This window comes from Alligator sinensis, unplaced genomic scaffold, assembly GCF_000455745.1.
Source record: "Alligator sinensis unplaced genomic scaffold, ASM45574v1 scaffold35_1, whole genome shotgun sequence".
NCBI classification, from domain to species: Eukaryota; Metazoa; Chordata; order Crocodylia; family Alligatoridae; genus Alligator; species Alligator sinensis.
Window position 1 is genome coordinate 823,690 of NW_005842340.1, and position 23,388 is coordinate 847,077.

At 42.8% G+C, this 23,388-nt stretch overlaps 1 protein-coding gene and 1 pseudogene across 2 annotated transcripts in view; both read right to left on the minus strand.

Moving 5' to 3' along the window:
- Positions 1–23,388, minus strand: part of VWF (von Willebrand factor) — a 204,098-nt gene that overhangs the window by 15,064 nt on the left and 165,646 nt on the right. For both annotated transcript variants that reach the window (XM_006028763.3, XM_006028762.3), the window contains exons 44-48: positions 14,347–14,457; positions 10,677–10,860; positions 9,200–9,240; positions 2,008–2,124; positions 644–742 (exon numbers count right to left, since the gene is read on the minus strand). In XM_006028763.3, coding sequence (XP_006028825.1) covers positions 644–742; positions 2,008–2,124; positions 9,200–9,240; positions 10,677–10,860; positions 14,347–14,457 — 552 coding nt within the window. The remainder of the gene's footprint in view (positions 1–643; positions 743–2,007; positions 2,125–9,199; positions 9,241–10,676; positions 10,861–14,346; positions 14,458–23,388) is intronic.
- On the minus strand, positions 17,472–17,648 carry LOC112551120 (annotated as a pseudogene).

The following is a 23,388-nucleotide window of genomic DNA, read 5'->3' on the forward strand; positions in this document are numbered from 1 at the left end:
GGTTGGTGTTCAGTTATAGTTAGGACCCAGTGCTCATTCATTTGATTAAGTGACCAACAACTTTCTGAAATAGACCTTGGGTCCTTCTTAAAGCATCAGAGAAGACATGCTCGTTAACAAGAAATAGCCATTGTGCCTCAGAAAAAAGCATATTCCTACTTCCTTTCATCCATTTCAGGTCTAATTTTTGGTCATATAAGAATTCCTCCCCCCCTGAAAACCATGTTAAATATCCATATATATGTTTTCTTCAAAAGATGGAAGCACATGCTACAACCCAAGGGCGGCCAAGCCCCAAGGTCCTTGCTCAGGTTTTTACCCCGTCCTTATTCAGACAAATTTCTCTTTGAAGTTAATGGGATATTTTTCCCCAAGTAAAGACAGAGCAACATCAGGTTTTGGCATTTAATGAGGATGCCAAATGCCTTCCGTCTTGCAAGTATGTGATCTGACATACATGTTGACAGAGCTATATAAATAAGCAATTAAAACTAGAGGCTCTCACGGAAATAGTGGTGTGTTTACCAAAGATTTCCATGTCTTGTACTGAAGAGAAGCAAGGAATATGGGCACCACATGCCTCAGATGAAAGTTCCCATGTCATTAACAGTCAGCCAACAAAATGAGTGCGCTTCATACTGACCTGCAAATACATGATTCTTCCGTTTCTCAGCCGGATGGCACATGAAATTTGCACACACCTCCCACAGCAGGAGCCACTGATTTCTTCCATCTGATAACTCTGTAATTGAAGGTAATTCATATTGGCATTTTTTTCTGATTCTCTGGGTATACCTATCTCCCTCCTAAGATAAAGTTAATCTAAACATGATTAAAATTCATGGGTTGGTCCTGTCTAATTAATTGGTTTTTATAAAGCTTGACATTACTATGTCTTGTGGTATCATCGTGTTGTAGAATATGTGAATGTTACTAGCCCTGTGACGCCTCACCCCGTGTCCATTACGTTTATGGCAAATTTCCCATTGCCTTTTAATAAACCAGGGTGAGGGTCATAGAACACTAATGATTATGGAAAAAAGCAAAATGCACTAATATGCTGCAAGTGCTACAAGAACTTCAGAAGTCATCACGTATATGAACTTATCATTCAAGCTAATGCATTATGTTGTACAAATTGTGGAAGATCTCAGAGGCCCACCCAGGGAAAAAGGAGAAGTAGCTGGGGGGTACTAGGCATGAAGATATGGTAAGAGGAACAGAAAGCAAGCAAGAGAAGGGGACAAATGCAGGGTTGCTCAATGTGTGGCCCATGTAATCAGCCTGCAGGTCTTCCCATATATCTGGAAATTTGGTAGTAGGAGAACAGTGGCAGTTAACGCTGCCACCACTCCCATGATGCCAAATTTCCAAGCCTCACATGGCTGAATTGACCCTGGCCGAGCCAGTCCCAGGCAGAGGGATCACATCCTGTTCCTGTGTCTCTGTATTGAGTCAAGGCCTGATCCATTGGGCAGCAACGGCCTGGCCAGGGCCGATTCCAGCTGTGTGGTGTTGATCCAACCATGCAGAAATGGCCTGGCCAGGGTTGATGCAATCAGGAACAGCAAAAAGGTATGGCTGTGTGGAGGCCTGGCTGAGCTGCTAGCCACAATAGGGGCAGATCAGACTGGAAGGAACTCCAGGAGGTAGCATTCCCTGCTCCCTACAATGAAGAGGCTTGGCTCTGCTTACAAGCCACAAGTCAGCTGATAAACCCATAGTGTTTTAGACCTCACTACAGTGAAACTTGATATATTTTCTGGTAGCGAGGATTTAGATGATATTCAGAATATGTCTTCATACAGCACCATACTCAACCCTGTCTCAGCAAATCTTTGAGGAAAGGGAGAGGTAGATCCCAAAGTCTCTGAAATAGAGCCACGTACACTGGGAGAGGTAGCCAAGGGGCCCCGCAGAGTTAATCTGGAAGGTTCTTACATTTCATCATTTTGGATAGGGAGGGATTTAAATCTAATAAACAAACACACACATATTCCCACTCACCTTTGGACAGGGTGCACAGGAGAATTTTCTACATTCAAGTCTGTACTGGTGAAACTGTCCTCTTTGTGTGGTGCATTCACACGTAGTGCATAAATCCACCATCAAACGCTTCCCTACCTGAAACATCAGATGCTGTTAGCAATGTTCAGTGACCATTTCTTTAATGAGTGAATTCAGTTTCGAGGGAATTGTGCTGGCTGTATTAGGAAGGAAAGCCCTCTAGGGACTCATACATGGTCTGCTGATGGTCAGACCCACTTTGAGATACAGCAAAAATGTGGCAAGTATCCTGCAAGGTGTAAAAGTCTGAAATGGTTAAAAATGGATTGCAACTGCCCGCTATTCAGTGGCTCCTCAGTCAAAGTGAAGGTTCCTGAGTGACTTGGAAGTTGATATGGTAGGGAAGAAATGTAAGAGAATAGATTAAATGGTTATGCATGGAAATGCAAGAAAAAGGAATCATATCTAGTTGTGCGTGTTGATGTGTTAGCTTGTGATTGGATGGTTCAAAGACTAATGTATGTGAGGGGTGTCAAACATCTGGCCTGGGGGCCACATCTGGCCTGTAGAAACATTGCATCAAGCCCCCCATAGTCCAGTGGGCTAACAGAAGTTAGGGGGCATGGCTTGCTGCAGAATTTGGGGTCCCTGGACTCCAATGGACATGGCTGTGGTGACACCCCCCAGGCCCATGCTACCATTTGAAGGCAGTCCTCTGCTGACCCCACCCCCAGCCCTGTTCTGCCCCCTGGTCCTGGAGCAATGCTACCCCCTGAACATGGCTCCATGCTGCTGCCCAAACACAGGACTACCACAGTCATTGCTGGCCTTTCAGCTCCGGCACAAGAAGAACACCTGCAGTCCAGATTCAGCCTGGCGGATCACAAGTTAACACATGGACATATACAATACCCGATGTGTGTTTGACACACCTTATGTATATATAAAGGTGTATGTTTTCAGGAGAGCTTTGGATTTTGTGCACTCTGGCATTTCTCCCCTAGGTCAGTTGGGCTAACAAAGTAACTGACAGTGAATAAAAGCTATTTGGTTTTATTTGTTTTTTACTGACTGATGAACCTGTGGCAGCAGGATGGGAAGAAGTGTCCGTGGAAGTTGCAACCATCTCATGCATTATATGTAGCCCTACCATTCTGGACTAAGGCAAGAAACACAAAACCCTTTGTCTCTGCAGGGACGGAGACCCAACTTCCATTTCTGTATCACCACACAGCCACAACAGGATGAGGATAAGTCTCAGAGAGTCATTCCAAGGTAAGTCCTCTATCTGCAGCTATCCTCCACTCACCCTGCCCTCAGATTCTCCAGCATCATGGGAGAGAGGACAAACACTAGTGAGAGAAACTGCTCCTTAAGTGGAAGGACAACGTTGACACAAATAGATATAAATTGACTAGGAGTGACTTTAAACTGGAAGTTAGAAGGTTACTTGGATCAGCCTCTCTCTCAAATATGTGAGGAGGAAGAAAAACCTGTTTAAGATGTGGTTTGAGTATTTTAGGAAAGGGGCATGGCAGGGCTGAATTATCCTAGGCACCAGTTACACCATGAAGCAGGGTCCCCAACTAAGTACAGCTGGCCCCCACGAGGAGCTTGACATTGAGCACTGGTAGCAATAGCAGCTGATTCCTCCTCTTGTTTTGTGAAGCAGAAGGAGAGTTGCCCCCTAGCCTCTAACCCTCTAGGAGCTCTCGCCCCGCCCCCTCCCCCAGCCCCCCAGCCTCAGAAGATAGGAAGAAGCCATCACCACTGCTAGTGCACTGTGAAAGAAGGGATATGTAAAAATAGTATGGCCCATCTGCAGGCCCCTTGGTCCTTTACCTTGACCTTGAATTATATAATGAGGTTGCCTGTGACAGCAGGGGACTGGTCCCAGTGACCCACAGGATCCCTTCCAGAGCTGCATTACTATCATGGTTTGCCAACTCAGACTTGAGACTTGGCACAGAACCCTTTTCCCTTCTTATTTTAACCTTTTATAGTGATATGTTCATGCTCATTATTCTGCGAGGCTAATAGCACTTGAAGGATCCAGGCACGAAGCCACTCTCATAACTTTTCCGTGTGGGAGAGGAAGTGTCATGTGACAAATGCTAGTCTTCTTGATTAGTCTCAACTCTGGAAGATACTCAGATATCTCAGTGATAGTGCTAGTAAGAAGAGCCTCAGCAGACTGCACAGACCTACAAATATAATCCATTTCACCACCGCTGCTCTGCCTCCTTTTATGTTGTGGGGGGGAAACACCTGCCAATGACACCACTTCCTATGATCCATTTGAGATTCAAAGTAGTTATTTTGTGCCATTTATTCCCATTGTTATATTTGACTAAGACCTCTGGATTTTATTGCCTCAGTAGCACCAGGCATTTGCATCACTTTTGGCAGGAAGGAAACCACTATAAAGTTTAGTATGCAGAGAATAACATATTAAAATTAACATTCCCCGTAGGAGCTCATAAAATTGACAAAATTCTAACCTGCTGGGAATTCCATTTTTCAGTAGAAAATAGCAACAAGTTAAACTTTTGCTACAATCACTATTACTTTGGAAACAATGTTAAAGGTTACATTTACAAGATAGAACTGAGTCTTCATATATATTTGCCTCCAAAGGGTTGGGATGTTGCTGTCATGATCCAAATTTTGCAATATAAGCACCATCTGTAATATTTATAAAATTTTCTTCAGGGATCAGCATAGTAAAGGGCCCTGACAGTACATTTCTGTCAGCAAACACAGCTTACTGCAAGATAACCAAGTAAAATCATGAAATGATTTATCTGTTCCATTTGTATATTGCACCTATGTGATATTCTCTAAACACAATAAAACATCAACATCTGCTAGCCTTGAGTTAGCCAATGCAACCAAAATAATCTCCACAAAGTCAGAAACCACTTTAGTCTCCTTCAAGCATGCCACTCAGTAAAAGCCTGGGAAAACAGATGAGTGTTACAGCTAATTCCATTTGGTAAATACAGCCACCTGCTTGGAAGTCTGCAGTAGAGCCTGAAACATTGTTTCGAACAGTGGAGTCAGTGCAATAGAGCAAGTTACTGGAGTATAATACTGGTAACCAGATACAAAGCCGAAATGTAAAGGGATTAAGGCCATAATAATCTAACAGAACTGTAGTAAAAGAGTCTAAACTTGGAACCATTCACTGAATGAACTGATGGAGGAAAGCTTTCCCTTGATATAAAATGAAACATGAAGCCTATTTTTTAATGGATGGTTGTACTCCCAGAATAAAATTTTGAAATCCAGGAAGTATAAACTCATGGGGATACCCAAACTTGACTCCTAACTCAGATTTTGGAACAATCCCAGAAGACTGTAACCCCCCAAAAGTGTGTTCCAAGGAGGGCTGGGTGGATTTTTTGCAGGGGGGTTGGGTTTTTTTTGTTTTGCTTTTTTGGAAGAATAAGCAATTGCCGCAAAATGCAGTTTCGTGCCATTTGAAACCATTCATGAATTTGGAGTCAAATTTTAGCATCTCACAAAGACAACAAAAAACAAAATGTAACAGGTTCATCTCAAGTTTCAAAACCAAACAGTTGGATCTTTCCTTTCAAAATAACGTCATTCTCAAATTTGCCTAAATGCAATATTTTTAAAAGGGTTGAAAAAAACACTTTGTTCTAGATCAAAGCTTCTTTGTTTTCTTCATTTTTTGCCAAGTAGAATAAATCATTTTAGGTTGGTCCAAGACGAGACAAGGCTGTCCAACTTTTTTGGCCCCACAAGCCAGATCCAGACCATGAGCTTCTTACAGGCCAGACAACCCATCTCTGGTAATGGGGCAGCAGCTTGGCAATGCAACTGCCAGAGCTGCTGTGTTGGCATGGCTGTAGTACTCAGGGGGTGAATGCCACTGCTGCTTGCCTCCCCTTTTACCTTGAGTGACCCGCAGCAAGCTGAGGTGCAGGGTGGGGTGTCCACCTCCTGGATTCCATAGCCACACCAATGCAGCAGCTCCAGCAGCTGTGCCAACAAGCTGTACAGGTGCAATTTAACTCTGAAGCTGTAAAAGGATGGCAGGGGGTGGTATGGACAGTGTTACATGAATTCTCATGCAAAACAGTACTATCTGCTCTCCAGAGGATCAGTGGAAAATCTATGCAATATGGAAGCCTCGCTTAAGATCTTCTCATTCTCCTTTATGCTGAACTGAAAATGATACCTGGTAAAATTTTTGGTCAACTGAAACATTTAGGGAAACCATGTTGATTACTACAAATTGTTTCTATGGGGGGCAGGAGGGGAGGAACTAGAAAAAACATTCAGAAAAACAATTCATTTCAACATTTGCAACACGAACCTTTTGATTTTCTGAAGGGAAACAGTATTTTGTCTCAAAGTTTACTTAGAGTTTAGTTTTATTTATTTTAAAATTCCTCCGGGTCAAATAAAACTATCTTTTCAACCCAAAGGAATTATTTGGCTTTTCACATTGCCAAAAAATAAAAAAAAACGAGAGAAGGAAAAAGTGTTGGTTTTGAGTCAACCCAAAATAGAAAATACTCTCTTTTTGTTTTGTTTTCCCCCCTTTGGTCAATGAACCCAAAATACCAGTTTTTCACAGACCTTTAGTACTCAGGTGCAGTCTAGCAATATCAGGCTGATGGAAATGTATCATTTAGTTGCAGGACAGAAGGTTGGTGGGTATCCCAGTGAGAATGAGAAGGCATGAGAGTGTAGTGATCATGCTAGATAATACATGTCAGGAGTAGGGTCTGTATTGACTATTATGACCAGTTTTGGACAGAGTATCCTTATAGAAATACTGACTTCATTTTTCTCACACACAAAATGTACCTTTTCCCCAAAAATCTGCCTTCCAAAATTGGGGTGTATGTATTAAGTGGGGAAGCTGTTTTCTTTGTTGGAAAAGCAGCATGCTTGGAGACAGACATGCCATGCAGCTGCTAAGAGGGTTGCTGCTTCTCTCTGGCCACAGCAATCTAAGGGATGGAGTCCTCATCACCCCTCATACAAACACAGTTATTGTCTAAGTGTCCTAGCTTGTGCCTGAAGCAGAAAGGGACCTGCTGGTAATATGCTGATGAGGCTTTTGATGTGTAACCAACACTTAATTTTTCCTAGAACTTATGTAAAGAACTACTTACAGTAAAGAACTAACAGTCTTATTACTACTGCCCTTTCAAGGCTCTGGGATCTAACATTGTGCCACACCAGGAAATTTCTGCTTCCTGCTAGCTCACCAGACTGTTTCCTGGGATGCTACACTTCCTGAACACCCTTTGTTCCCCAGAGTCTTACACTATGTCACACAATCAGCCATGACTCACCTGGCAGAGGACCACCATGACCACGATGGTGGCAGGGGAAATACCCTGACTGAGGTAATGCCATTAAAATGGCACTGTGTAGTGGAGGGTTGCACCCTTGTCTGCTTGCAGACAGGACTCCCTATGAGAGCGTCATAGTTAGCTTCCCACTGGCCAGATTCTAGTGGGAGGAACAAGACTACATGCCAACTTTATGGAAATGGGAAACTCCTCCCTAGCTTGCTCCTGTGGCCATATGGCTGAAGGCAACTGAAACTCAGGGGCGTCCGAACCCCCAGCTTCCAGGCTTGGGCCTGCATGTAGAATACCTGCCAAAGGATCTGGAAGCATCTGACACCCCAGGTGGGGATGGAGGATGTTTGCTGGTAGTAGGGCCACATATGGTTCTTGAATGACTCACGGATTTAGAATTGATTTGGCTGATTTGACTTGGGACATAAACACTTTTCTTTAAAATTGTTTTTAAAAAATTAAAAATCCTTTTTTTCTACATTCTGCCATCCGAAAACAAGGGGCACGCTTTATTTTACAGCATGTTGTATGTGAGAAAATATGGCATATTATAGACAAAGTAAACAGAGTAATCAAAGAGAAGGAGGGCAGTACAGCCCTGAAACTTTAAAACTCATCTCCCAGTGCTCTGACAGAAATTAATTGTTCCCTATGTATTTCAGTTGGTAGGAAAGGAAAGCCCTTATACCAGTAAGAGCCAATATTTTTGGCAGATATGCCACACATTAAGCCCTGGACCTTCCTGAGCGACATTCTGATTCCCTTTCCCTGCCTGATCTGCTGCTCTGCTTTCTCCTTCCTGCCTTATCTGCCACTATGCTGCCTGTCCCCTCCCAGATATGCCGTGCACCACGCACAGAGCCTACCCATGCCACCTGTGGCATGTGTACCACAGGTTGGCCACCTCTGCTTTACACAAAAAGAAGGATGTTATGATGACAGGGATGTAGCTTTGATAAGATGGAAAGTTTATGCCTACATAACATGGAAAGAAGAGACTGGCTAGGGGTCTCACTGTAGCTTGCAGTAAGTACTTGAAAAGACCATTGAGAATGGAATTAAGCTACATTTTAAATAAGCAGCAGATAGAAATGTGGACACCCTTGAATTTAGAAATTAAAACCTAGATTAACTATAGAGATGGGCTGCTTTCTTTCGAGGGTGCTGAGCATAGCTGAAATTCTCCAACACTAGAGGTAATGCCAGAACATGGATTTAAGAAAACAATGGACAATTGCTAGGATGTCCCGAAGGTAAGATCAGATATTTAGATATAATCATTCCCACTGCCATGTTCAGCATTAAACTATCTGTTAGCAGAGGGTAGAAGAGGAATTTTCTCTCAGGGTATGTTGGCAGAGATCTGGAAGGGAGCATGGGGGCAGTGAGAGGCACAGGTCCACTTCCTCTGCTAATAGTCAAAGAGATTTAATGAAAGCTTGTTTCCACCTGCTTTAACCTCTGGGTAGGTTAGGAACATTTCTCCTTCCTCTGGAATAAACACCATTTCTCTCTTTGCATGTTCCTCCTAAGCAGTTTGCTGTGATAAAACGTAATCACTATAGTATCTGAGACCCTCTCCCAACATCCTTCATTCTTCTCCCCCTTTCACAGACTGGGAACTGAGGCTCAAAGACAACACAGGGAAGCAGTGACAGAGCCAGTAACTGGGCCCCAATCTCAGGCCAGTGTTTCAACCACATAACACCTCTTTTAGCACTGCAGTTCTGAGAAGACAAGTCGGTGCCTGGTATCTACAGTCTGGTTGATTTATCCTATACAAATGCTCTTCACAATGTTGAAATAGTTTACATGCACTTGATACCAGAAGAAAGTTCTCTTACCCCAATAATAGTGCCATTCAAAACACAACCCTTCACAGGTTCTGGAAAAGAAAACATATATCAATGCTATAAAAGCAGCAAAATGTTTTATAACCCATGGGTCTCATCTTGGCTTGGTTTATAGAAGAAACCCCACTGATGTTAATGGGAGCTATCCTCAGTATGAAACTGCAAAATTCAGCCCTGCCCATGGACAGATCCAGGATTTCAGAAAGGTGGATGCAGGAACAGCAATTTGTACTGTAAGGGTGGCTACATCCCAGCTCCCAGCCACCCTTCCCAGCAGGGTGAGCAGACCACACCACACCACACCACAGGAGCAGCAGCAGGGGGCTTTTTTAAAGTCCCTCCAGCAGTTAAGAATCTCTTCTTCCCCCTCCCTTCCCCTCTGTGCTCAGCTGTATGTTCTCTTTCCCCTTTCCAATGCCCCACCTCCACCACCTGGCCACTCTTGCTGCTGTCCCCAGCTGAGCCAGAGGTGGAAAGTGGGGAGCAGGCAAGGGCTACCCCAGCCCTACTTCTGCTGGGCTGCATGTAGAGTCAGGATCTGCTAGAGACAGCAGCAGCAGCAGGCGGGTTCTTCTCCTGTGCCTGTTCCTGGCTGGCAGGGAACGACCGAGGGGGGACCAGGAAGGGTACAGGGACCCACCTGCTGCTACCAGTGTACTTGGCTGAGCTTGGCTCCATGCAGAGCCCAGCTGGAGCAACCAGGAGCAGCTCTGGCAATCCCCCTTTGCCCTCACGGCTGCCCTCAAGGCAGCTGGCTACAGTGATAGCAATGGGTAGGAAAGGGAGGAGGGAAGGGGAGGAGCTGAGCATAAAGGGAAAAGGAGAGACAAATTATCACTTGCTTCAGGGCCTATACAAAAAGTCCCCAGCTGCTTCTTTCGCTGCATGATCAACTGAAAGGAGGTGGGTTAATGCCACTGCACCCACAGGATCCACCCCTGGCCCTACCCATAAAGTATACCTGTAAAATGAGTCTAGCAGTGTGATCCTGAATTTCCCTCCTAAAGCTTTCTTAGCAGCCTGTTGTTTTTTTCAATACATAGTACAATGTGGTTTACCCCTATAGTTCAGGCCTCCTGGTTGCAAAAGCTGTTTTAGTATCTATTCTACAAGTTGTACAATCTACCTTTTCTCCTCCTCCTCCCTGGCTCTCACTAATCTCCCTCCTGACCACTGAGGTCCTTTCATTGTGTCCCTTCTTGTAGCCAAGTTAAGAACTAGGATAGACACGGAGATAATAAAGGTAGCCTAGGAAAAGAAAATAATAATATGGCCACCGTAACAAATGAAAACTGAGATTTTCTTCAACTAAAGGGCTGTGCCAACAGTGGTCACAATATGACAGGATAATTTCAAAATGAGGTGCATTTCTATAGCCTGCATCTTGTAAGTAGCTAAAAAGCAGCACAAGAGCAAGTGACAGAATCATAATTCTCTGACGATTCAGTCAGCAGCTCTGAAACCTTACCACAGTAGCATGAGGGACAGCAGTCTATTATCCGGTCACAGCGTAGCTCAGTTCCCACCTGGCAGTCAGGCATGTCCATCTGAGAGCATGACACATTCATTTTCTGGATAAAAACCTCATTGTTCATTCGGACGCATTCATTGACGATGCAAGGCTTGAAAGGGGATCGCCACTTTGTGCCGACCTAAGGGGGAGAGGTTGCCAAGGGTTATGGAGTTGCTGGTTGTGTTTGAACAATGGAGAAAGGAAGAATCACCATAACAAACCCACAGCAACAACATACTTCTGCTGTAGGACACAGACCCCAGGCTTTGAGCTCCTGGAATTTTCAGCAATGCTTGATACCCTTTGGCTCCACACAGGGTCTCCCCAAACTCTGATCTGGATCATGATACTATAGGACAGATTGCTGAATAGTCTATCAAGTGTAACTGTTAAGGGGGGATGTTACTGCATCAGAAATAAAAGAAGTGGAACCAGATACCGTGTGCAAAAGGGCTGGGTGAATTGCACCTGATTCAGAATAACGATATGTCCTAGTTTCTGAAGCGTCCTGTGGGAAAGTCAGGTTTCCAGAGCCCAAAAGAGACTCTGGTAATGTGTTCTACACAAGAAGAGACTGATGAATGGGTCAGGCCCTTGTTCCTGGATACAGGTGGGAGTACATAACACAGGATCAGAGATGATGGGGCTCTCAAGCAAATATTCCTGGGAAGGGTAGAAAGAATCCATGGGTTGTCAGAGGTGAATGCTGTGGGGAAAGGCACTGACATGGGACACCCTAAAATACTCAGCACAAACTGAAACGTTAGAGCTGGGGACTCATAAATAGCAAGGACATTGTTAAAATTTTGTTTATACAATACTTAAGAGCTAAAGTACTCAGAAAGGGCCAGTTATTTTCATAGATGTAGCAATGAATGAGTGTAACAGACTTGGAACTTCTCCCCATGACTGCCATGCCATCCACATTAAAAAAAGGCACCAATGGTGAAGGCAGACTCACTGTCATTAGGAGCCATCTCACAGCCTTGGGAAAAGAAAAAAAATGAAATTGCCATTTGTGGTCTTCTGACATTACTCCAGGATGAAGCATGAGAGAGGAAAAGACAGGCTTGATAAAAATGAGATAGAGTTTGAAGGGACACATGGTAAGAACTGGGAGAATGGGAATGGTGCCTGTGAAAGCATCCCTTTGGGGAGTCTTTCTTTGGACTTCTTGGGGAAAAAATGAAAAGGTAATCTCTGCAAGAAAGCCTGGGAGATCTTAACCCATAATGGCAGTGGCTCAAATTCATCCAGGTGCTCAAGCACGTATTTAGACAAAAAGTGACCCTGTGCTAGGAGATGAGGAGGGACAGAGCACCTTGTGAGATATTCTTATGAATTTTCTGTTCAGATGCACCTTGTGACATGAGATATGGTATATTCTTAAAAAAAAATAAATGAAGAATCCATAATATGTCATTTGACACCATTAGAAATGGAAGACCTTGAGCTATTTTAGTTTCTGGCTGCTCTGCTGAGGAAAAAAATCATCTTGTCTCTAAAAGAACATGCAGAAGATAAAGGCCAACCTCCGTGCAAAATTTAAAAGCCTTACAACAGACGCGTCCAACTACCCAGACTCTTGGGCTGAAATGGGATTGCAGGGCTCCTCACAGGCTAGACCCAGACATGGTGGCAGCATCATAGAGCCACAGAGGTTGATGTGACTGTTGCTTGCCCCTTGCCACCAATATACATCCCCAATGAGACCCCAGATTTTGGCAGTGGGCCCTGCCCCCACTTACCCCACTCCCAAATTCCCTGCCCATCTAGAAGCCCCACAGCTCAACCCCTTCATGGCTCTTCAGGCCAAATCCATTTTGTGGGCTATGTTTGACATCCCTGCCTTACATGATATGTCCACATTGAAAATACACTGGAGAAAAAAAAATGAAACATACTCGAAACATGGACATCATTTTACACTACAGCTTCTTCTCTTCACACCACTCAGGCAGTATAAGTAGGATTTTAAAGTTTGCAAATGTAATTTAGTCTTAATTTAAGATCCCTTTATTCTTTAAGAGCAGTGTAAAACAATGGAAATGAGAATCAGACCTCTAAACACTAGCAAAATCTGCAGTGTCTGAGACTTTGGAAAGAAACCAATGAACTTTCTACTGTGACCTACTAAGTAGTTATTTCACTGTTAATGTCAGACATTCTGGAAGGTGAGAGACCAACCCCTATCAGTGTGTGCGGTTCTACAATTTAGCTAGGACACTAGAAAATATTAAAGTGGTGGGGACCTAGAGTATACAAAAATAATGCTGAAAATTAGATGTGCGCTCTGTTAAAATGAAATAAGCAGGGGACTTTGAGCCATTTTCTTTTTTTTTAAATTATTTTTAAAGAGAGAAGCTTATTTTCTTTGTTAAAAATGCAAGAAAAAATGGGAATATATATAATAGCATAAGCTTTTTATCACATAGGTTGTGACATTCGAAAAGACAGAAGGGAGAAATGGAAGATCTAGCATTTTAATAGGTTTAACCTCCTTTCTTGCTGATCCTTCAACCACTGCAAAGGATTACGCAATTTAACATGACTAGAGTAAGCAGTGGTTTGCCAAGGCCAGAGGGGTTAAAAACAGGACAAAATGATTAAATTGAAGAAAGATATACATGGAGAAAAAAGGAAAATGAGCATATCTACTTCATTTTTCAGGCTGGTAGGATATCTACAGTACTTCTACATCAGATTTGGCTGTTTTATTGATTTCTGCATGTATTTACTAGTGAACTCTTTGGAACAGACACAAAGAAATTCCAGTGCAAGCAAGGAGCTCCTGAAAATAAATTGTTATTCTGATCAGGGAACAAGTGCAACAAGGAACACTGCAGGGCTAGCTTCCCTGTATTTCTCAGCTAGCAATATGTTTTGGGCCTGACTTGGAACTACCAGGTTTAGTGAGAAGAAAATACATCACCCCACTCCCATTGCAGCATCATCCCTGACATCACAGTTAGCCAGATAGGATGTCTTAACTGACCACTCTCACAACCCATTCAGGTTAAGCAGTATGCTACTGTGCGTCTATGCATTAACAAAAGTTCTGTTATTCACTAGCATTTGCCCTGCAAAAATTTTAAGGTGTTAATTTTAAGGTGACTGAGCTGCACGTTTTATACGAGAGTGCTATGGGAATACATAATTGCAAAAGCTACTTCTGTGCTATACAAGATTGCGTCCTATTACAGAACAAGGAATGTTTGCAGGGTTAATGTTAAAAAAAAAAAGTTTTAGAATTTGTGTGGCTGGGACAGATTCACCAGGGACCTGATTCAGCAAAGCACTGCTGATTCTATTTAAAGATAGAGTAAATTTAATTGATTTATGAGAGATTTATGCACATGCCCAGATGCTATCCTGAATCCAGAGTGTAATTAATTGTTTAGAAATTTCTAATCATGTCCAAACAGCAAACTTTTTTTTCAGAACAAGGTAAACTCAAATATTTTGCTGAATAAACTGCTCTAACATATATTAAAAAGCATGCATCAACATGACCACCAAACTGATCTGTTTATGCAATAAGCAAGCTGCATAATTTTCTTCTCAGGAAGACAAAAATGACTTCATTTCTCCTGAATTGTCAATGGCTTGTAACTCTAGACCTTACCTCATACCAGCGAGCGTCAACATCCCCCCGAGACCAGAAGCGTGGTTCTTCACATGCAGTCTTCTGACATTTTCCACAACACTCCCCTTCCTGCTGGACATATGTGTAACCCTAGAAGAGATCATAGTTTCATAGTTGTTGTGGGGTGGAAGGGACCTTACAGATCATCAGGTCCAGCCCCTTACAATAACAATGATTGTACCCATTTCAAGAGCAAAAATAAAAAGAGGAGAAACTAAGGCAATGAGACGATATGACAGAATAAATCCGAGAGAGATGCTTAACATCATGGATTTCACAAGACAATTTCTTATTGAACTGAATGATTTAAACAAAACAAGCTGTTTCAGACACACACACGAAACCCTCATAATTGTACTAGACCACTTGTGGAAAATTCTCTGATCATCAGAGGCTGTTTAGTTAGTGCTTTGAAGTCAGTGAAGTTTTCCCTGCTGTAAGTGTTCTTATTCATGCAATTTGAATCTTATTGATGACCCAGTTTTGTGAGAATCTGAGCATCTCTGGTGAGTACTCAACCTACCTCTGAATTAAATAGAAGTCAATGGTGCCTGGCACTTTGTAAGCTAGTAAATATTGAATCGTGTCACTGTAGCATCTGGGAATTGCCAAATAAGGATCAAAGCCCATTTTGCAAGGTGCTGTGCAAATGGGTACTCAAATATAGATACTGTCAAACCCAAACGGCTCCTGACCTAGAGATGTAATGGGATTTAAGAGGTGGACAAAATCAGAGCTGAGGAGGAGGCTGAATTAGCAGCAGAACAAACATGTCTTGGGTTCTAAACACTTTGTTCCTATAATATCATACAGCCCTGGAGTTCCAGAGGTTAAATCCATGGTTTTCTTTTATACATTTTAAATGTGTGGCCTCTTCTTTTGACAAAAGGAAAGCAGCTATAATTCTCCAGTCTGTAATTTTACATAATAGTTTTGCTCATTTCTAGTCTACACTATAAAAGACCGGTACATTACATTATGCTGGGACTTCCCAGCCCAGGGCACCTGACCTATACCTCAGTTATTTAGAGAATGCCTATTGGCTTGGACCTTATGAGATAAAAAATATGGCAGCAAAATGTCTCAGATATTCCTATTCAGTGAGAGCAAGGGAGATGGAAGAAAACAGCCCCTCACTTCTCAATCCTGGAGCAGCATTTTTATTACCTCAACCCTTTCACTTTCCTGGGAACCAATTCTGGAAAGCAGCTGTTAAGTGACTGCAAAGGATTGTAGGATTGGATGGGTTAGGAGACAAAACCATGGGTGGATATCAAGAATCAGATGAAAAAACAAACTGAAAATCACTATCTTCATCACTTCAAGAAAAAGATGTATTCCTCTATCCAGTAGGACGTGCGAAGCTTCAGGTGCTGATTCGATTCGGAGGAGATTCGGCCCAATTCGGCAGCCAAACCTCCAAATCCGAATCGAATTGGGGGACCGATAAAAAGGTCTGAATCAATTTGAAGCTCTTCAAATCAATTCAGAAAAGATTCAGAGAGCTTCGGAGATCCAGGCTGTCCCCACTCACCACCGCAGGGAGCTAGACCCAGATTCTGTGCCAATAAGTACCAATGTGATGTTGCAGTCAGGAAAGCAAGCAAAACTCTGGCTTGCATCCATAGATGCTTCTCTAGCAAATCCCAGGATGTCATCCTCCCACTGTACTTGGCCTTGGTGAGGCCGCAGCTGGAGTACTGTATCCAATTCTGGGCTCCACAATTTAAAAAGGATTGCCAAAGTCTGGAATGGGCTCCCAAGGGAAGTGGTGCTCTCCCCTACCTGGGGGTCTTCAAGAGGAGGTTAGATAGGCATCTAGCTGGGGTCATCTAAACCCAGCACTCTTTTGCCTATGCAGGGGGTTGGACTCGATGATCTATTGGACTCTCTCAAGTTTCTCGCAAATGTGAGCCTTGATAATTTTTTCAAAGACTTTGTCTATGATGGAGGTGAGATTGACTGGCCTATAGTTGCCTGGGTCCTCCTTCCTCCCCTTCTTGAAAATGGGGACCACATTGGCCCTTTTCCAGTCCTCCGGGACCTGGCCCGTGTGCCACGAGTGTTCAAATATTCCCGCCAGTGGCTGCGCAATGACGTCAGCCAGTGCCTTCAGTACCCTCGGATGGAGCTCATCTGGGCCTGCCAACTTAAACGCATCCAGTTCCTCCAAGTGCCTCTGCACCATCTCAGGGTCTACGCTTAGTAGTCTGGCACCCTGCTGCTGCCTCTCCACAATCCCAGTGAGATCCTTGACTTGCCCGTCGCTTAGGAACACTGAGGCAAAGAACTCGTTGAGGAGTTCAGCCTTGTCCCCCCTGTCCGTCACCAATTGCTTATGCCCATTTAGTAGAGGTCCTATTCCACCCTGGGCCTTCCTTTTACTCCCTATATATCTAAAGAACAATTTGTTGTTATCCTTAACTTGGGATGCCATCCTCAGCTCCATCGTAGCTTTGGCCTGTCTAACTGCCTCCCTACAAGCACGAGCAGAGGAGGTATACTCCTCTTTAGTAATCTCTCCCCATTTCCACTTTTTATATGTCCCCCTTTTTGCCCGTAGGCTGCTCTGGATTTCTCTGGTCAGCCAAGGAAGCCTCTTGGCCCCTTTCCCCCTTTTTCCCCACATCGGGATCGTCTCCCTCTGTGCCCTGAGGATCATTTCATATAGTACCCCATAAACTTAATTCACTCAGAAATGATGCATTTTACCTTTTGAAACTGCTGCAAGTTTTAGGACAGGTACTCCAGGAACACACCTTTTAAGTACCACTTTAGCAACTATACACTTATAAATAGCACAAGCTGTGCTTTTTTGTTTGTTTGTTTGTTTTTTATTTCAAGGTCAAATCAGTTCTGAATTCTGTTGGGCAAAGCCCGGTAATCACGTCCCAAGTTTTGACTGAGCAGAGTTCAATTGTTCAAGTCTGTGTGGTTCTCCTATCAGGAAGGTATCCTCCTTCCCAGACCCATCAGTCTGGAGCTTCAGATATGCCCGCCCCCACATATCTGTGGTAGACATCATACAGGCAAGCCCAGGGACCCTAAATTTTGGATGCCCCCTAGTCTTACTTGCTCTTAGCCAAAAACCCAAGGAGCAAGTCAAGGTGAAAAAAAAGCAAGTAGTCCCCCGTTGCCACAAAATCGTGCAGCCAAGTTTCCTGCATTTGGGAAAACTTGCAAGGGTCAGCCTGCTCAGAATACAAGGGACAAGCCGCACCCTGAGAGTATCTGAGAAAACCACCTACTTGGTCATGGTATTTCCTCTTCCAGATACATATAATACAAACTATGCATGATACTAGTCCAAAGTAAAATGACTCATGACTTTACAGATAGTTCATTGTGCTGGGCCCCAGCAGTCATCAGCGTTTCAAGTCATGGTGACCCCACAGCTCAGCACCGTTCAGTATCTGTGAACTCTAGATCTGCCCCCCCCTGCCACAAAGGATCCATGTGCTAATTAGCCCCCCACACATGACCAGAACTGGGCATTCTTGTTATGAGTCCTGGGACCCTCCAAAAATGTATATGCAGATGAGGCGCAGGGCAACCTCGTCTGGCTTCATATGATGAAGGGTGAGGCTACATTAACCATATATGACAGGCTGAGAGAGCCAACAGAGGGATTCTGTGTGAACTGTTTAGGGCCCCATTTGGTGATGTTTGCCAGCTATCTAAGGCTGGTGAAGAAACGGGAATCATTGGGAATGGGAAAGAAAGGTGCAGCTCAGCCGTCGGAGTGAAAAGGAAGTTGAAATGAAATGTATTCAATGTAGTGGCTCACTATAACTTGAAAAAGATGGTGCTGAGGGGGACTGCTTTCCTCACAACTTCCCATTGTAAATTTTTTGTTGAAAAAAAACTTCACTAGAAAAACAGAACATTATGATTTAGAGATCAGAAATAACTTTCTGTCTATAAAGGTGATTAAACATTGAAACAGGCTACCTAGAAAAAGGGTGGAATCTCCATCCCTGGAGATTTTCAAGAGCAGATTAGGCAGGCACTTGGCTGGGATGATTAAGTCAGGGATGTTTCTGCCTTGAGCAGGGGACTGGATTAGATGACCTTGTGAAGTCCCTTCCAGCTTCACTTTCCTATGATCCCATGATTTTTAACAGGGAAAAAATAAACCCCACCCCTCAATAAAAATTAAGTCTTTTTCATGACTTGGGGGGGGGGGGGGGGGGGCAAAAAGCCATTTCCTAACATACAAATGTTTCAACAAAAAACATTTCCAACAACCTAAACCCCCCCCAAACATTCTGAGAGGGAAATAATAGAAACAAACTGTAGCCTGTAAATTATACAAACAGTTTGCAAACAGCAGGTTTACTGGATTATTCACACATTAGACTTCTGTAATTAGCCATGTAACATTAACCTTTTATGGCATGAACCTTCAATGTGACGCCAAATGTCTGAAGTCACTGGTATTTCACAGACATTTGACTTAATACATCACAGTGGAAAACTGAGTATAGTAGCTTAACTTATATTATTTAGATGAAGTTTCACTGCTGAATTTGTTGCTGAATGTCACTTATGACAGTTAAATGCTGTCTAGAAGCATCTAGGTCCTGGGAGGGTTGTTTTATTATATTTTAAACTATATAATTAAACCAAAATAAGATGCTTCTACTAAGAATGAATTTGGTTTCTAGATTAAGAGGAGTCTGGTTACAGGGTAGGCTCTGATATTCACTTCCCAAAGCCCATTTGCACAAACAAAACTCTGTAAAACACTAATAAAACAAGTTGCCAAAATATCAGCATCTAAATGTGATTCCAAATTCCCCAGAATGTTCACAAATACAATTTTGCACAAATCACAGAACTTGAAGTGGAGATTGTGGGACTGAATTGGGTGTTGCACTGATCCTTCTCACTACAGCCAGGTCTCCTCTACAGTATGGCTGTGCGAAATTTTGCCTGGTGTTTCATTTTGAAGCTGTTTCAATCTGTTTCGAGCTCAAAACAGCAAAATTGAAACAAAACAAAGGCCTTCAAAACAGCTTTGAAATGAAACAAGGGCATTCAAAATGTTTCAAAAGTTTTGAAACGTTTCGAGTTTCAAAGCCAGGCTTACTTGGCATCAGCACCAATCCCAGCCGGCAGCAGCAGCCTCCTGTCATCCAGCAGGCAGATCAGGGACCCACACCCCCAAGATCAGTCCAGCACAGCCCCCACAGCCCTCCCGGGGGTGCAGGCGAGCCCCCAATCTGCCTGCCAGATGATAGGAGGCTAGTGCTGCTAGCGGGGCCAGCAGCAGCACTGATCTTCCCAGTGTTGGGTGCAGAATAGCTTATCAGTGAAATGTCGAAACAGCATTGAAACAGCGTAACAGTTCCAAATAAACGAAACAGAACAGTGCTTTCAAAATTAAATGAAACTCAAAATGGAACACTGTTCCATCAAAATGCAAGTCAAAGCAGAACAGTGAATTTCGCACATCCCTACTCTACAGTACAAATAACATTTTATCCGTAGAAAAATGTCCATCATGGGATCAAAAGTCCACAAGTACAAAAGAAAATAATTTGAAACGCACTATTATACAAAGTTGTGTTAAAAAGATATATATATGACCAAAGGTTCTAATAACTCTTAGATGTGATGGTTTTGAAGGCAACATGAATACCTGGATAGATTGTATTAGATAATTGGACTCTTCCATCTCTGATTTAGAGAATTCTGAGACTACCTGCAGTGTATAGTCATGTTAGTCTGAAGTCAGGCAGAAAGCAGTGTAAATTTGAGTCTTTATAGGCTAATTAAATCAGAGCTGTATAACACAAGCTTTCGTAAGCACAGAACTTACTTCATCAGATGCTGTGCAGAGCTGCTAAATAGCAAACTGTGATTACAATACAAAGAGTAAGGAAGCGGGAAGGAAAAAGGGGGGCACTACTGAGAAAGGCAAGGTGGCTAGGAGAGAGAAAACAAAGGAGGAACATAGGGCTATAAAAGCTAATCTAAGTAAGGGGGTAAGCATCCACTTAGAGCATTTACTCCTGTCTATTCTCTTGCCTTTTGGACTCCTCTTTCTGCATTATTGCTCCACCCTATTCTTTTAACACATATGGAGTTTAAATTTCAAAAATCAGAAGGTGCCCATGGTGAATTTCAGAGGTCTATCGCATTGACATGAAGCTCATTGTCTACAGGAGTAAAAAATCTGATTGCCCTGAGAGGTAAGGAATAATGCAACACACATCACCCTTCACCTTGGAGGAGGTGCACACAGCTGATATTAAGCTGTAGCTATGGGGAAAAAATTACAGGTGTTTGGTTACACCAACACTCTTGCAGCCTGCAATGATAAAATAAAATCCTGAGCTAGAGAAGGGAAGGTGACATAGTACAGATTAAAATCATAGCCTAGAAAAAATGTCCTTTCTGCTGAACTGGTCCTGGGCTAGCAATAAACAAAATACTAGAATGCCAGGTAATCCTGGCAGACTGGTATGCCACGTAATCCTGTACTCTTCAGGAGTGACAGAAGATTGTCCATTTTGACTTCTTGCTTATATCAGTTTATTGAAGGGCTGCCCTTTGAAGGTTAATGAATTCATCCAAACAGCAAGGAGACTATCATTTCCCTCTCCGGCAAAAGGGTGAAATAAAGTAGAGGTCACCCCTTCAAATTGGGACTATACTTAAAAAGATGTCAGTAAGCACCGTCCTGATATTCTGTTGGCGGCTGCTCTTCAGATAAGAGAGACCTGGAGTGAAGAGACATACATCCAGAGACCAAAAAAAGACAACCAAAAAGTGAGACAGAAGTCCAGCAGCGTTCATTGGAAGAAAGGTGAAATATTCAGGGCCAGCATCTTAGTCAGTATAAGGCTCTCAGTTGACAAGTCTCTAAAGCACCAAGGTTTCTATCCCTTGCTCTGCAATGAACCAAAGCCCCAAAAGCAAACAGAGCAAATGCAATAATCTTCTACCAAATAATTTATATCGTTATTAAATAGATTTTTTCACACCAAGAACTCTAGCAACAGTCTTCCTTTATTACATTTTTTTTCTTTGATCTTTGTGGCATATAAACATTAAATCTTTTATTGCCACACTTAACATATGGAAAAAAGCAAACTTTTGCTACTTCAAAGCAGAAATGTCAGTCTGATATATTCGGGATTAAAGTCTTCAATTTCATGGTCAGCATCCATTACAATCATCATTCATCATGCCTCAGCACAAATGGTGCAAGTGCTTCTGTGTTATAATTTAACAGGGTTTTCAAGAGGCCTGAAAATCTTTCATAATCAATTTACACACACTTAGCTAAATGGGTATGATTAAGATGTATATTGCAGAAAATTACGCATAATTCTTCTCATAATCACAGCATCTTTAAACCAACTTCGTTTATTTCACTTTTGCAGATCCCTGACTTCCAGGATGCACACAGGAAGCAAGCAACAAAGCAAGGGTTCCCTTTGCATTAATTAATTAGGGTTTGCATAATGCTTTGTAAGTCTAGCCCACTGTATTACAATGATGCCCTAGAGGGCAATTTTGACATATCTGCAGCGAAAGAGGGTTGAACAACCTCCAGGTGAGTGCTGGTGTAGACTTTACTCCTCCTAGTGGCAAGTTCAGCCATTATACCAGTAACCCATTTTCTCTCTCAAAAGCACCTTCCTAGATAGTTGAAAGGAGTGAGAAAAGAAGAAAAACAAGGTCTGGGACATAGGGCAAGGCATTCCAACCAGATGCTCTTCTAAAATTCATGCTCGAGTTCAAGCATGACTACTGGACATGAAGTAGAAATTAATTCAAAGGAGTCTTAACAGTCTGTGTTTTGGATGGCTGTTAGGCCTCGTAAGCACAATAACTTCTTTTGACTTTAGAGTCTATTAATCTTTATATATACATATACTGAGAGGGAGTGGTATTCAAATACATTCTTCAGCAGCAAATCTTCTGTGGGTCCATGGCTTAAGCAGGCTACTACCATTGATACAACTTTCACTGATACTGCATCTGAGCTGAAAAACATTTGTGATCAGCTCAAAAGGGAAAATAACAGGGAAAATGACTTCAGCTAGGATGATGCAACTCAGCTAATCTCTGACCCCAAAACATGATAAATCAGCAATAAGTCTAGAAGAGCTCTGGTCTTTCACCATGGAGTGTCGGACAGGAAGAGTGCAAGTCATGCCCCTTCTGACATCTATTAGGTGAAGCACAAGGAATGGAAGACTCACAAGAAGAGCTGCCAGTTGCCCTCCCAGATCATCCTGAAAACATTTTAAAAGCTTTTAGCAATTACAGAGTGATGTGCCACCATTGAGGAGTACTATGTGCCAAGGTAATTTATGAGGAAAGTCTGTATTTGAGGAAAGAAAACAAGTCTGTGGCAGTGGGCATATTTATACATGATACTATGTTGCCATAGCAACACGCTATGACAATGTAATGTCCGTGGGCAAAAACCATGATGATGGACCTACGTCGCCGTAACGATGTGCTCCCTCAGGATAGTGCATTGCTACAGTGACATGGCAGCTAAAAATAACTGTGCGCCGCGCACACAGCGCAGTTCAGACTATTACTGTGCCATCATTTAATACTTCCAAATGGAAGTACTATAAATGACAGTGCGGTAACAACGGTGCTGTAGGGGCACAGACAGATGTGCCCAGTGTGTATTTAAAGTGAAATCTATTTGAAAACTTCTCAGAAGTTTGGAAAGAATAAGAGAAAAGAGCACAGGTGAAGCAGTGAAAGGCAAAGGTAATTTAGCATCATGATAACAACTCCAAGAATGTGTGCGTTCCCTGTATCTACATAGATATATACAGAAATGTGCCACCCAGCCTTGATTTCGTGAATGCAATGATACACACTGCTTAGCTTTGGACAAGCAGTGGAATGCTCAGGGTGCACTGAGATTTTCAAAGCAGTCAAAGGATATGAACAATACCCCAGGGTATACCTTTGCTGCTGCTCTGTAGTAACCATCCATGTACATTAAGTGAAGGCTGAACCATGATAGCTTACCCCTCT